Source organism: Salvia miltiorrhiza, chromosome 4, assembly GCF_028751815.1.
Source record: "Salvia miltiorrhiza cultivar Shanhuang (shh) chromosome 4, IMPLAD_Smil_shh, whole genome shotgun sequence".
NCBI lineage: Eukaryota > Viridiplantae > Streptophyta > Magnoliopsida > Lamiales > Lamiaceae > Salvia > Salvia miltiorrhiza.
Genome location: NC_080390.1, coordinates 38889358 through 38903502, shown reverse-complemented (window position 1 = coordinate 38903502; position 14145 = coordinate 38889358). Strand labels below are relative to the sequence as shown.

General features: G+C 37.0%; 1 protein-coding gene across 1 annotated transcript; it reads left to right on the top strand.

Annotated features, from left to right (window-relative positions):
* On the top strand, window positions 1-4457 carry LOC131021546 (calcium-transporting ATPase 2, plasma membrane-type-like). Its single transcript, XM_057950780.1, has 7 exons — window positions 1-460; window positions 975-1029; window positions 1101-3043; window positions 3116-3274; window positions 3345-3516; window positions 3586-3887; window positions 3968-4457. The coding sequence occupies exons 1-7, from the start codon at window positions 287-289 to the stop codon at window positions 4214-4216; spliced, it is 3054 nt and encodes a 1017-aa protein (XP_057806763.1). The 5' UTR covers window positions 1-286; the 3' UTR covers window positions 4217-4457.
* The last annotated feature ends 9688 nt before the right edge of the window (window positions 4458-14145 follow it).

The following is a 14145-nucleotide window of genomic DNA, read 5'->3' as shown; positions in this document are numbered from 1 at the left end:
AGCCATTAATTACTACAAATATATTTTTTACACGCCTTTAACCAATTTACTTTCCAATAAATTCGGATCATTGTTTTTCACTCTCTCTCTCTCCTCCGTCTTTCGCTTTTGACGAAGATGCTACGAAACTTCGTTGTGTGTTGCCGGTTGTTTCCCGTCATTTTTATTTTTCTGAAAGTTGATCAGCAAGTTCCGTTGTTTAAAGCGCTTATATATTAAGTTGAAACGCAAAGACTAGTTCCACGGAGAATCGTGAAAAACAGGAATTTGAATTTAAATTGGCGAAATGGAGAGTTTACTGTGTGAGAAATGGGAGCTGCAGCCGAAGCATTCGTCGACGGAGGTGTTGCAGCGGTGGCGGGATCTGTGTGGGGTCGTCAAGAACCCCAAACGCCGATTCCGCTTCACCGCTAATATCTCCAAACGTCACGAGGCTGCTGAAATGCGCAAAACCAATCAGGTTCCCTTTCGTTCAACCCAATGCGCAATGTGTTTCTTCTCATTTAATGCATTCAAACTGCAAAACCATCACTTCTCTGTGTTTTTGCATCAAAACAAGCGTTAATATATGCAATCCGGATATATATTGCTACCCAATTTGACTATGCAACACTAATTTCTCTCATGACTAGGATTTCTACACTCCCACATTTTCATTGGGGTAAGAATCAAGCAAAACTAATTTATATTTATATTATAAAAATAATCAATTCATCAAAATAAATAAAGATTAGCCATACTATTTTTTATCTCAAGGTTAATCGTAAGAAGTAAAAGCCCCTTTAAGAGTTATTATGTCTCCGTGACTCTCCCCTTCTTCCCCTGTTTACTGTTGCCAAAATTTTTACATTTTTCATGCATCATCTTATTCAAAATGCATAGAAGAAGAGAAAATGCATTTGGGATCTAACTATTAAGACATTTCTTCCCCATGTTTATCTTAGTTTTGCAAATGTGGTTTGTGATGATTTCAGGAGAAATTGAGGATCGCGGTCCTTGTCTCGAAAGCTGCATTCGAATTCATAAAAGGTGGAGTATAAATTAAGAGTTTATTGTGTTGGTATAATAAATTGTTAGTAAGCATGGTAAAATGGTTGCAGGTGCCAAGACAAGCGAGTACAGTGTCCCCGACGAAGTGGAAGCCGCCGGTTTCAAGATTTGCGCGGAAGAGTTAGGAAGCATCGTAGAAGGACACGATCTGAAAAAGCTGAAGCTCCACGGCGGAGTGAGCGGCATTGCAGATAAACTGGGCACGAACTCCGCCAACGGGCTGTCGACGGGGGACCTGAGGCGCAGGCAGGAGGTGTATGGGATCAACAAGTTCCAAGAGAGCGAGCCCCGGAGCTTCTGGGTGTTCGTGTGGGAAGCCCTCCACGACATGACTCTCATGATCCTGGGCGTCTGCGCCCTCGTGTCGCTGGTGGTCGGCATTGCAACCGAGGGCTGGCCCAAGGGTGCCCACGACGGCCTCGGCATCGTGGCCAGCATCCTGCTCGTGGTCTTCGTCACGGCCTCCAGCGACTACCGGCAGTCTCTGCAGTTCAGAGATTTGGACAAGGAGAAGAAGAAGATCTCCATCCAAGTCACCAGGAACGGCTACCGCCACAAGATGTCCATCTACGAGCTCCTCCCCGGCGACGTGGTGCACCTGGCCATCGGCGATCAAGTCCCCGCCGATGGGGTCTTCCTCTCGGGCTTCTCCGTGTTGATCGATGAATCCAGCCTCACCGGCGAGAGCGAGCCCGTCATGGTCAACGATGAGAACCCCTTTCTATTGTCTGGCACCAAGGTGCAGGACGGCACCTGCAAGATGCTGGTCACCACCGTGGGGATGAGGACTCAGTGGGGGAAGCTCATGGCCACGCTCAGCGAAGGAGGCGACGACGAGACCCCTCTGCAGGTTAAGCTCAACGGAGTGGCCACCATCATCGGCAAGATAGGCCTCGCCTTTGCCGTCGTCACATTTGCGGTTCTTGTTCAGAAGCTCGTCACCCGGAAATGGACGGCGGGGACTAGCCTGGTGTGGTCGGGCGATGACGCGCTCGAGCTGCTCGAATACTTCGCCATCGCTGTCACCATCGTGGTGGTTGCAGTCCCCGAGGGGCTGCCCCTGGCGGTGACGCTCAGCCTGGCCTTCGCCATGAAGAAGATGATGAACGACAAGGCGCTGGTGCGGCACCTGGCGGCGTGCGAGACCATGGGATCCGCCACCAGCATCTGCAGTGACAAAACGGGAACTCTCACCACCAACCACATGACTGTCGTCAAATCCTGCATCTGCATGACCGTCAAGGAGCTCACCAAACCGGAGCACGCCTCCGCTTTGTGCTCCGAGCTCCCGCAGTCGGTGCTCAAGACGCTGGTGCAGTCCATCTTCAACAACACCGGTGGGGAGGTGGTGGTGAACAAGGAGGGGAAGCGCGAGATCTTAGGGACTCCCACTGAGGCCGCCATACTCGAGTTGGGGCTGTCTCTTGGCGGGGATTTCCTAGCCGAGAGGCAGGCCTATAAGCTGGTCAAGGTCGAGCCCTTCAACTCCACCAAGAAGAGGATGGGGGTGGTGCTCGAGCTCCCCGGAGGCGCCCTTCGAGCTCACACCAAGGGGGCCTCCGAGATCATCCTCGCTGCCTGCACCAGAGTGCTCAATTCCAAAGGGGAAGTCGTGCCCTTGGATGATGCATCTTTCAATCATTTGAAGGAAACTATAGAGCAGTTTGCTGGTGAGGCTCTTCGGACTCTCTGCCTCGCCTACGTCGAGCTCGAGCACGGCTTCTCTGCTCAGGATACTATCCCTGCCTCTGGATACACTCTCATAGGCATTGTGGGGATCAAAGATCCTGTGCGCCCCGGGGTCAGGGAGTCCGTTGCCCTCTGCCGCTCTGCCGGAGTTACTGTCCGCATGGTCACCGGAGACAACATCAACACTGCAAAGGCTATTGCAAGAGAGTGTGGGATTCTTACAGATGATGGCATTGCCATAGAAGGTCCCGATTTTCGTGAAAAGAGTTTGGAGGAATTGCACCACTTGATTCCCAAGATCCAGGTACTTCACCGTCATCATCTTCTTCTTCTTACATAACAAGACAGCAGCAAGTTTTAACGTTCATCATCGCAGGTGATGGCTCGTTCTTCGCCCCTAGACAAGCATACATTGGTGAAGCACTTGAGAACCACGTTCAACGAAGTTGTGGCTGTCACCGGTGATGGAACGAATGATGCTCCCGCGCTTCATGAAGCAGATATTGGACTAGCTATGGGCATTGCTGGGACTGAGGTGACTTATCCATCCAACTCCTTTGAATGTTATTACATCAACAATTTTGTATCTGATTGACTCACTTCAGGTGGCCAAAGAGAGTGCTGATGTTATAATTTTGGATGACAACTTCTCAACCATCGTCACCGTAGCCAAGTGGGGTCGTTCCGTATACGTAAACATCCAAAAGTTTGTGCAGTTCCAGCTGACTGTTAACATTGTTGCGCTCATTGTGAACTTCACCTCAGCTTGTTTGACTGGTAATAAAGCATGCCTCATCATATTTCAGTTGTACACATACATTTATAGTAATGTTTGAACAATTTCAGGGAGTGCTCCCCTGACTGCTGTTCAGCTGCTGTGGGTGAACATGATCATGGACACGCTGGGGGCGCTTGCACTGGCAACGGAGCCCCCAAACGAGGCCCTGATGAAGAAGGCGCCCGTTGGAAGGAGTGGGAACTTCATCAGCAATGTGATGTGGAGGAACATCTTAGGACAATCAGTGTACCAGTTTGTGGTCATATGGTTCCTTCAAGCATATGGAAAGACATATTTTGAAATCGAAAACCAGCCCAACTCCGACCTAATCCTCAACACCATCATCTTCAACACATTTGTCTTCTGCCAGGTAAATTTTCTTACATACATCATGATACACACATTTTGTTTACCTGGTCTTTGGCATGAATGTGTGGATGGTTTGTGCAGCTGTTCAACGAGGTGAACTCGAGAGAGATGGAGAAGATAAACGTGCTCCAAGGGATATTGAACAACCACGTGTTCGCCTCCGTTGTGGGTTCAACAGTCCTCTTCCAGATCATAATTGTTGAGTTCCTCGGGACATTTGCAAACACCACTCCTCTCACAATGAGGCAATGGAATGCAAGCATATTCATTGGCTTCTTAGGCATGCCCATTGCTGTCATCTTGAAAACTATCATTCCCATGAGAAGTTAATTAACTACCAACTTCTCCAACATTCTTCAAGGAAGAAGGAATCATCAACACTCGACATTTTCCTCCTGCAACTAGAAGAAACACATTTTAGTTATCTTAGCCTCTTGACATGTAATAATTTTGTTTAGCAGCTTAGGAATTTATATTTTTCTTTGTATAGTTTCATTTATTTAAGTGATGATTTCTCTATTGTAAAGTCGGAAGATCTATTGTTCAATCTACGTACGATGCTTTTGTACAACCTTTTTTTTTTTTTTTTTTTTTTTTAAGGTTTGTTTCCACTAATTCTACTTCTACTTTTCACGTGAGATGTCATCAAATGTAGGATTCTAGCAAGAATTAATCATTACTTGTGGTGAAAGAAAACGAAGAGATTGGCTTTCTTGTATATTTGCTATACTAGGACAATGAATATGCAAATAGAACTGCGGCTAAAAGTTGAAGAAAATGAAATAATGAGAGCTATTTTTTGAATGGCTTTCTCAACAAGATCCTTCAAACATTTTTATCGGTGAAATATTTGGGATGTTACATGTTTCTAGCTAGTAGCGTCTCTATCATTTTGCAACCAAAAAGTTACAGTTTCGATTTGTACAACTTAATCCAGAAATTATGATAAGAAAACAACCTTTATTAGTGCTTCGAGAATGGGCTTTGTTCATTGAATCGTTCCACAAACACTCAACTTATCTTCTTCAAGTTTGGTACGAATTTGGTCGCCATGCACATGGGATCCTCTGTCCCACAATTTAGTGTGTACCATCGTGTACCACTCCTAATTTATTATAATTTTTAATTATATTTTCTTCAATTTTAATTTATTATGCTTTATTAATATAATAAGAAGATAATTAACAAGGGTTCACTCATTCAATTAGGATTTATAATTATTTTTTTATATTTATTTGAATTAATAATTGATTATTTGGGTTAATTAATTCAAAGTTAGGAACTTAGGATATATAATTTTTTTTAATTTCAATTTTTAGTTATAAATATTAATTAGAGTTCATAATATAATAATATTTTTTATTTTTACAACAAATAATTATAAAATACACAAATTAAGAGTGGTACACGGTGATACACACTAAATTGTGAGACAGAGGATCCCATCTGGTCGCCATGTAACTAATGCCACATAGAAAGCAGATGAGATCTTATGTCCCACTATTTTGTGTGTACCACTATAAACCATTCTTAATTAAAAATTATAACTAAAGAAAATATAATTAAAATTTATAATAAATTAAAAGTGGTATACACAAAATAGTGGGACAGAGGATCTCATGTGCATAGAAAGTGGAAATTAAACAATATGACCAAAATATACCGGACAATTCGCACAATATTTTCAAGGCAATTTTTTTCTTTCTAGAATTACAAGAGGTATACATTATATAATCAAATAAGTCATTCGCACGCATGCGAGATCTCTACACCACACAAAAATAAGAAAATAATTACACACAGAACCGCTCCCACACAAAGATGGAAAAATTACACTGCACGCAGACACCACACAAAATCGAGAAAATAACCACACAAAAAAACGAAAAAACTACACCTACACCACACAAAATTAAGAAAATAATCACACACAGAACGTAGACACCACACATAATTGAGAAAATAGCCACATACAAAGATGAGAAAACTACACCGCATGCAGATAGGATTGAACCCAAAATCTCTCACAAAAGAGAGCCTTTGGGTCCCTTTGCCACTTGAGCTATGCATCATTAGTATATTTTCAAGACATTTACGGGAGTTTATTTTTAAAAATTAGCATAAATAGATCAAATAGTACTTCTAATCTCATATTTATTAAGATGAATGATTTTGATAATTTCTATCATTGAAAAAATCTCAATTTTCATGATAAAAATGCATAATATTATGTATCTTATTAATAATGTAAAGTAAACATCCTTAATAAGATGATTCATTTTCATTTGCACGTTCAACTCAAATTCTCAGTCGTATCATAATAATTTCTTATATTTGTTTCAATAAACACAAACTATTTGTACATGTTATAATATTTACTACTCCCCCCGTTTCATTATAAATGTCTCAATTTTCAAAATGAAATGTCTCATTCATTTTTTGGCAAATTGTTGTGTCCAAAAATATCACCTATAATAGAAAGCTAGAAAACACGTGAAGATTGCGAAAATATAGAGAACTTTTGTATTGAATATAGCGTAAGACTTTAAGTAATTGAAAGCTTGTGAATGATGATTTTACAATAAGGTTTTACATGTATTTATAAGCAAAATACTAAGAATTCTAGTAGGAAAATGACTTTTCTCGACTTATAATTGGACTCTAACTCTATATCTATCTTGTATTTCTGTTATAATTTTGATCTTGATCTTGAGTTGACCGAGTGTTGAGAATTCTTTAGGATAAGGTTAGGTCCGCGAAATCAGGACTGTTCAGTTGAAGATAACATTGTTTTAGGCCGAACAATGTTGTTTATTGAGAGTTCACCTCCCAATTCGTTGTATTCTTCCGATCTTCTAGGAATGCATATTTTTATTCTCATCACAAATAATTAAGGAACTAATTAAATTAATTAATTAATGAGTCCACCCACCCTACTCTCTCTCTATACCTATTTTTTACGAATCCAAATTTGTTTTTCTCTCTCCGTCAGCTCACTTTATCTACTAATTACACATTTATTAATCTTCGTGCCTAAAAGTAATGAGACATTTGTAATGAGATGGATGGAGTATATCAATTGACTCTTCTATTCAGATTTATCCTCGAACCATCTTCAAAGAACATTTGAGATTTATGGAGAAAATAGGCTCATGAGCCCATGTTTGTGCTCGATTTTCGTGTCTGTCTAGGTATAGATAGAATTTTTTTTCCTTTTATTTTGTTAGAGTCTTGTGCCTGGAAGGGAATAGTTCTAGGGCATGCCCGATCTTTGGGCAGAAGGTGCTTGTAGGGCATAATGTTGTTGCATTCCGCAAAAGAGGCACGGATTTGATGCAGAGGTATTCGGGGCACACAGTAACCTGACTTGAAGATCAAAAGTCTGAGAAGACGGTGGTTGGACAAACCGGTCCTTTGCCCATAAGTACCGCGTGGGGTCCAGCAAGCATCAGGTGAAAGGAAGGAAGGAAGTGGCGCAGCAGACGAACGAGGTAGGATCTCAGTGTGGAGGCTTGATATGGGCAGAAGGTGGTAGCACCCAAGAAGAGGCCGATGAGGTTAAACCAAGACCTTGTCCAGATAAGGAAAGAAATCTGCCAATTAGGTTTGAAGATTTGGGTGCATCTCCACAAGATTCTGGATCCAGCTGCGACATCATGGGTTGGGCCTTCTGTCACCCGAATCGCCTCTATTAATACTCGAAGGGTTTCCTGGGGGCAATGCATTCAGTGACAGGCTGTTGTGCTTTGTTTTATTTTCGTTTTGGCTTAACCCAAGCTGTGGGCGTAATACTCTGTTTTTAATTTTATGCTTGGAACGACACTTTTAGCCGTAAGTACAATTTCGTTTTAGTTATTTCAATTCAGTACTTTTTTTTATGCCTTCAATTATGTCTTTTACCTTTGCTATTTCATTTATGTCTAGCTAAGTCTATATTCTGATTTGGGCAAGATAAACTGAACATGAACACTTAAACTCGAGAGGTCTAATTAGGCATAATAATTGCATGAGTATATTCTCAATACACTAGGTTTGATTAAAATATTGGGCAACTTGGTTAATTAACTGATCACTAGTTAACTAGGGAGTTTTGGTCACAAGTAAACTTTGGGCACAAGGCGAAAGGGATTTCGACCTCCGAAGAGTACAACTGGTGTTGGAGTCGTGACTAGTGGTAAAAAACTCACGTAAGGGTCAAATTGGGTCTATCTAAATGTGAATGCATCTTGGGCATAACACTCTCAAGCGAGAGGCCAGCGTGGGGAGTGTCTGTTGACCGTGGTAATTAATTCCATTAACTGATAATTTATGGAGTAATAAACTGAAAGAATAAATTGGACATAGGGTTGTTGCGTGCGTAACGCGTGACAATTGGGGGACGTAGCTGTCTTGTGTCTATAACCAATTGGTATACGAATATGGTAAATAACTTTAAACCAATGACCGAGTGACAAGTTCATGTTTAGTGAGTCGAACCCAAGTCCAAATCATTTTATCTATTAACCAAGTTACTTGTTATTTCAGTCTAGTCCGTTTACACATTTTGCCCAGAAGATAGTTGTGACCAGAACAACCAGAAACAAACCTCTTTTTAGTGACATCCTTACAGGAGAGATTACACTCAGTTCTCCATGGATTCGACCCTGGACTTACTGCTACCTAGTGTAGTTGTGGGCAAAGGTTTTATTTGCGCGAAACTTGAATGACGGCTTCGTCATAGGCATCTTTGAATAGCATCTTAATTTTTTTTTTATTATTTTAAAATGAATAGCATCTTAATTTCCCACGTTTGTTTTGATTTGGACAAAATTGAAATTCATGATAAATTTTGAAATAGGCTAAAGTTTATGTATTTACGTTATAACTTTATAGAGTTGGATAAATAGCGAAATTAAAAAAAAAAGAATATTGTGGAATACGAATTTATAAAAACAATTAAAATTTCTAAAAACTCTATCAAGATTAATAGAAAATTTGGAAGTGAAAATATCTAAATATATTGGTTAAAATTTTAAGTAGACAATAATGATCATTAGATAAAAATAGATTTCATCAAGATCTTGGTCATTCATTTGATGCATCTTCAATAATAAAATGAATTCATCTTCATTTTAATGCTACTATATTGATTCATTAGAGTTATTTTATACAATATAAATAAAGCTTTTATTAGAGAAGAAACAAAAAAGGAAAAACTAACCAAACCCTTGAAAGCACAAGCGCCAACTAAGGGTCAAGCCTTCTCAAACCCTTTCTGACAAAAATCAAAGGGAAAACGCCAATAAATGAAAAAGAATACTCGTCTATTACCCACAAAAAAAAACAACTAAACACAAAAATTGACATCAACGAAGAGCATCTGACAAAGCAGACCACTCCAAGAACCCTGCTAAAACGAAAAACGGGAACCAAAGGGGCCGAGCCCACTAAGGCCTAGACCCTAACAAATTCGACTATAGTTATATATAGACGGGGAAACTAGATAATGATAAACTATACAGAGCATGCATGGCTTCCGGCATGCTAGCTGGAGTGATATTAGGAAGACATGCGAAGGGGTTGCTAGACTCAACAAGTTGATGACTGAATGGTGACAAAGGAATCTGTCCATCGAAAGGGTGATCTGCCTGCTATGGTAAGCTCGTCCCAGGTAGGGGTGGAGCAAAATACCGAAAAATCGGTATACCGCACTTACCGTACCGAAAAAATACCGAAAATATCGAAATTTTGGTATACCGAAAATTTCGGTACGGTATTGTACCGTACCAAAAATTTTCGGTATGGCAACGGTATCATTTTTCCCATACCGCGGTATACCGATATATACCGATACCGCGGTATATGCCGAAAAATCGGTATATACCGTTGTTTCGGTATATACCATGCTACGATATATACCGTATATCGGTATATACCGAAAAAACCCATATACCGTCAGAATAAATTATATATATATATATAGGGGAGGGCTACGGTAAAAACACTTCTTAAAATATAAATATAAACGTTTTTTAATGTACGAATTTTATCCAACAGGGTTACGAATTCATCAAACATGGTTACGAATTGTGAAAAATAATTTTTTGCTACCTTTAGGATTCGAACCCAGGACCACGAATTCATCCAACAGGGTTACGAATCAACCGTAGATCTTGATGATCTAAGGGCTGAAAATCATTTATATTTTATGCACTTAAGAGTGTTTTTATTCTAGCCCTCCCCTATATATATATATATATATATATATATATATATATACATATATATAGGGTTGCGCTAAAATAAAAACCAATCTTAATCTATAAAATAAGACCAAAGATAGACCCTTGATTTGAATTAAATGGACGGACAGATTTTGGTGATATATATTATGGGTATTTAATACAGATTTATGGATGAGGATAAGAAAGTAATTACCATTTTTAATATAACTATCTTCTCCCTAAATCAAGGGATCACGTTTATGTCATTATAGCATTCCATAACTATAATACTCAATATTTTTCACGTCCAATAGCAAATCTAAGAAAAAAAAATAGAATTGTATGAATTTTTATAGTTTAGACGATAAAATTGGATAATCATTTCTGTACACCATACACAACACCAGATCATCTGTGCAAACATAAATAAATAACACACTGCTATTATTCCAAAATTCATACATCAATTAGAGAAATTCATATTATAATAACTAAATGTACATACAACAACTTTTAGAAATAAAATGCATACTAGGAAAAATTCAGACTTAGTCCTCGCACACAAGTAAAAATTCATACTACACTGGTTTTAGTTCATACTACAATGTTCTATAATTCATTTCTATACTCCATGCACAACACTAGATCACCTCTGCCAAAAATATATATATTATACCTAAATTCATACATCACGCAAAGAAAATTCATTAGAATTATGTGTTAGCTAAAATAAAGTCAACAATTCTTAATCTTATTCACATACAATACAGTGGTTCATAAGCAAATGAAATTTAATTCAGACATAAAAGAACTTAATTCAGACAACAACTTTTAGAAATTAAATGAATACTAATAAAAAATCAGACTTAGTATGAGATATTGTTGAGATCTATCTGCAGAAACCGAGGGTCAATCATTTCAAATCTTAACTTCCATAATTAATTGGAGTGATAATCGGAACCGTGTGATTGTAGACGTGGAAGGTCAACAGCTAGCATATGTCAATAATACCCTTCAACCTTAAATTTGTATGAATTTTTTAATTTATTTAATGAACTATAGATTAGTCAAAAAAATGAATCTCAGCCGTTAAGTCCCATATGATCTACGATTATAAATTAGTCTTATTTTATAGATTAAGAGCAGTTCATTGAATAGCGCACCCCTATATATATATATATATATATAATTAGTGGTAAATTATTAAAAAGTTTTTTTCATAATTACTAAAAAATTAATGACAACTTATAAAATAAACATGTAAATAAATTGAATAAATATAAAATAAATTGCATCTATGTTATTTAACTAAAGGACTTTGAAAAATATACAAGTATATTATATAACTACACAAGTATGAGCTACATATATATCTATATTTATATGTCTACATACTATAATTCTAATTCTAGAATAACTATATCTCTAGAATAAGTTACATTCATGTTATATATTAAATTAACTAATAGATAATAATAATAAGTCATAAGTAAATTTTGAAAAGTAAATAAATTGAGTAAATATAAAACTCAAGCAATAATTACAAGATCTACTAGGTTATTGATTAAACTAGAATATCAATATATAGTCAATTATAATATATAACTATATAAGTGTGAGCTATATAGTTATATTATATATGTAGACTATAACTATAATTTTAGAATAAGTTAATTTTATGGATGTAAAGTAAACAAATCGAATTGAAGCGAATATTACTGAATTTGATTCACATTCGTAAAAATAATTTCATATTCCAATGGTTACTCGAATATCTTTCAAATTTTATTTGCTATTCATATTCTATTCGTACACTGATTCGCGAATATTCGAATATAATCAAATATCCGTTTCAATTGTTTACAAGTATATTTTAAACATTATAAATCGAAATAGTACTTCCTACTATTTCATTTGACTTCTTACTATTTAATTCAAAATATGAAATACTTTCGTATGAATTGAATTTGAAATCAATGTTTTTAATGCTTTGATTAATATTAATTTTTATTTAAGTAAATATTATTTTTTTCTTTATTTTTCTTTATATCTATTTTATTCTTTATTTTTAAATACTTAATCAAGAATTATGATTTTTGAATCATATTTGATAACTAATCAAATCAAACAAAATATTCATATTTGTATTCGAGTTAATAACAAAATTTCGTATTTGAATATCAAAAATTTGAATTGAATACCAAACTGAACCAAAAATATTTGATTCATTTAATTAAGGGAAAAAATATAATTATGTCATTTTTCTAATATAAATAAAAGCAATTAATATCAAACAATGAAATACTTACTATATTTTCATTAAATTATTATTCAATACTCATTAAATCCTTGAATATAAATAAAAACAATATAATGCATTATTTAACAATATATCTCATAAAAAGATAAATAATAATATAACTATTTATTAAGTATTAGATACATAATATATATAATTTCATTGTTATGTAAGTTGATAATTTAACTTAATTATAGTGTACTAAAATAATTTTAAAAGTTATAGGGTTACGTATATATTATGTGTAGAAGTGTAATCTACATAAACACGCTTTTAGCTGGGGGTTTAAGTGAAATAGCAACTTAAGTCGAGGGACTTTGCTGAAAAGGGGATCTATTTCCTGTTATGCATGAAGACATGCTTTCAAGAGAGCTGATCTGATTTGAAGTGCAGTTCACGATGGTGATTCAATCCAGCTGGTAGCTCTTATGTTTTATATAGATTAGCAGTTACTTTGTTAAGTAGTTAGTTCATTTTCTATTCTGTGATTGTATTAGAGATTGAATGAAAAACTGAGAGAAGAGGTAGGAGAGTTTAGAACCGCGAATCAGCTCGGTTTTGAGTGTGTGTTCTTGCCTACTGTTGTACTCTTGTAATCCTTCACAGATTGATCAATAAACATCGCTGGTTAACCCCCATGGACGTAGGCTCAATTTGAGTTGAACCACGTAAACGATTGTGTCGTGTGTTCTTCGTTTCTTGTTCGAGTTTTTCGATCCACAATTGATTCAATTGAATTAAGAATTGGCGCCGTCTGTGGGAATTTGGATCGAATCAAATCACGGCGAAGACGAGGATGGCGATGGCTAAGTTCGAGACCGAGAAGTTCACCGGCAAGAACGACTTCGGTCTGTGGCAGATCAAAATGAAGGCTATTCTTACGCAGCAAGGACTTGCTGGCGCTTTGAGACCAGAAAATCAGGGCGATGACACCAAGAAAGTAGACAAGATGGAGATGTATGAAAAGGCGCACTCTGCAATCATTTTATGCCTCGGTGACAAAGTTCTCAGGGAAGTTGCGAGAGAGAAAAGTGCAGCGGATGTATGGAAAAAGCTTGAAGATCTTTATCTGCAGAAATCACTTGCAAGCAGGTTATATCTTAAACAAAGGTTATACTCTTTTAAAATTTCTGATGATAAAGATATTTCTGATCAACTAGATGATTTTGGTAAAATCTTAGATGATCTTGAAAGTGTTGATGTGAAATTAGACTGTGAAGATAAAGCTATCATACTACTGAATTCCCTGCCTAAATCTCTTGAAAATTTTAAAGATACTATGTTGTATGGGAGAACCACTAACATTACTGCAGATGAGGTGATAAAGGCTCTTAAGTCTAAACAATTGCAAAAGGCTTCAGAGCATAAACAGGAATCGACTGCTGAAGGTCTCTATGTCAAAGGTAAGCCCAAGAAGAAATCAAAGAAGAATCCATCTGATGATAAGAAAGAAAATCAAACAAAGGGAAAGGATTTTGAGGAGACTAGGAAGTGTCATTACTGTAAGAAACAAGGTCATCTGAAAAAGAATTGCTTCTCTTGGAAGAAGAAGTAGAAGGAGATGGGAAACAAGCAAGAATCTGCAGAGATTACAGAACATGTGGAAGAGGCAGAGATGTTAAATGTGGTTAATCATCAGGTTGGTGACAAATGGATTATGGATTCTGCCTGTTCTTTTCACATGTGTCCTTATGAAGATTGGTTTATAGATTTACAACCAGCAGAAAAAGGTTCTGTAATATTAGGCAATGATCAGC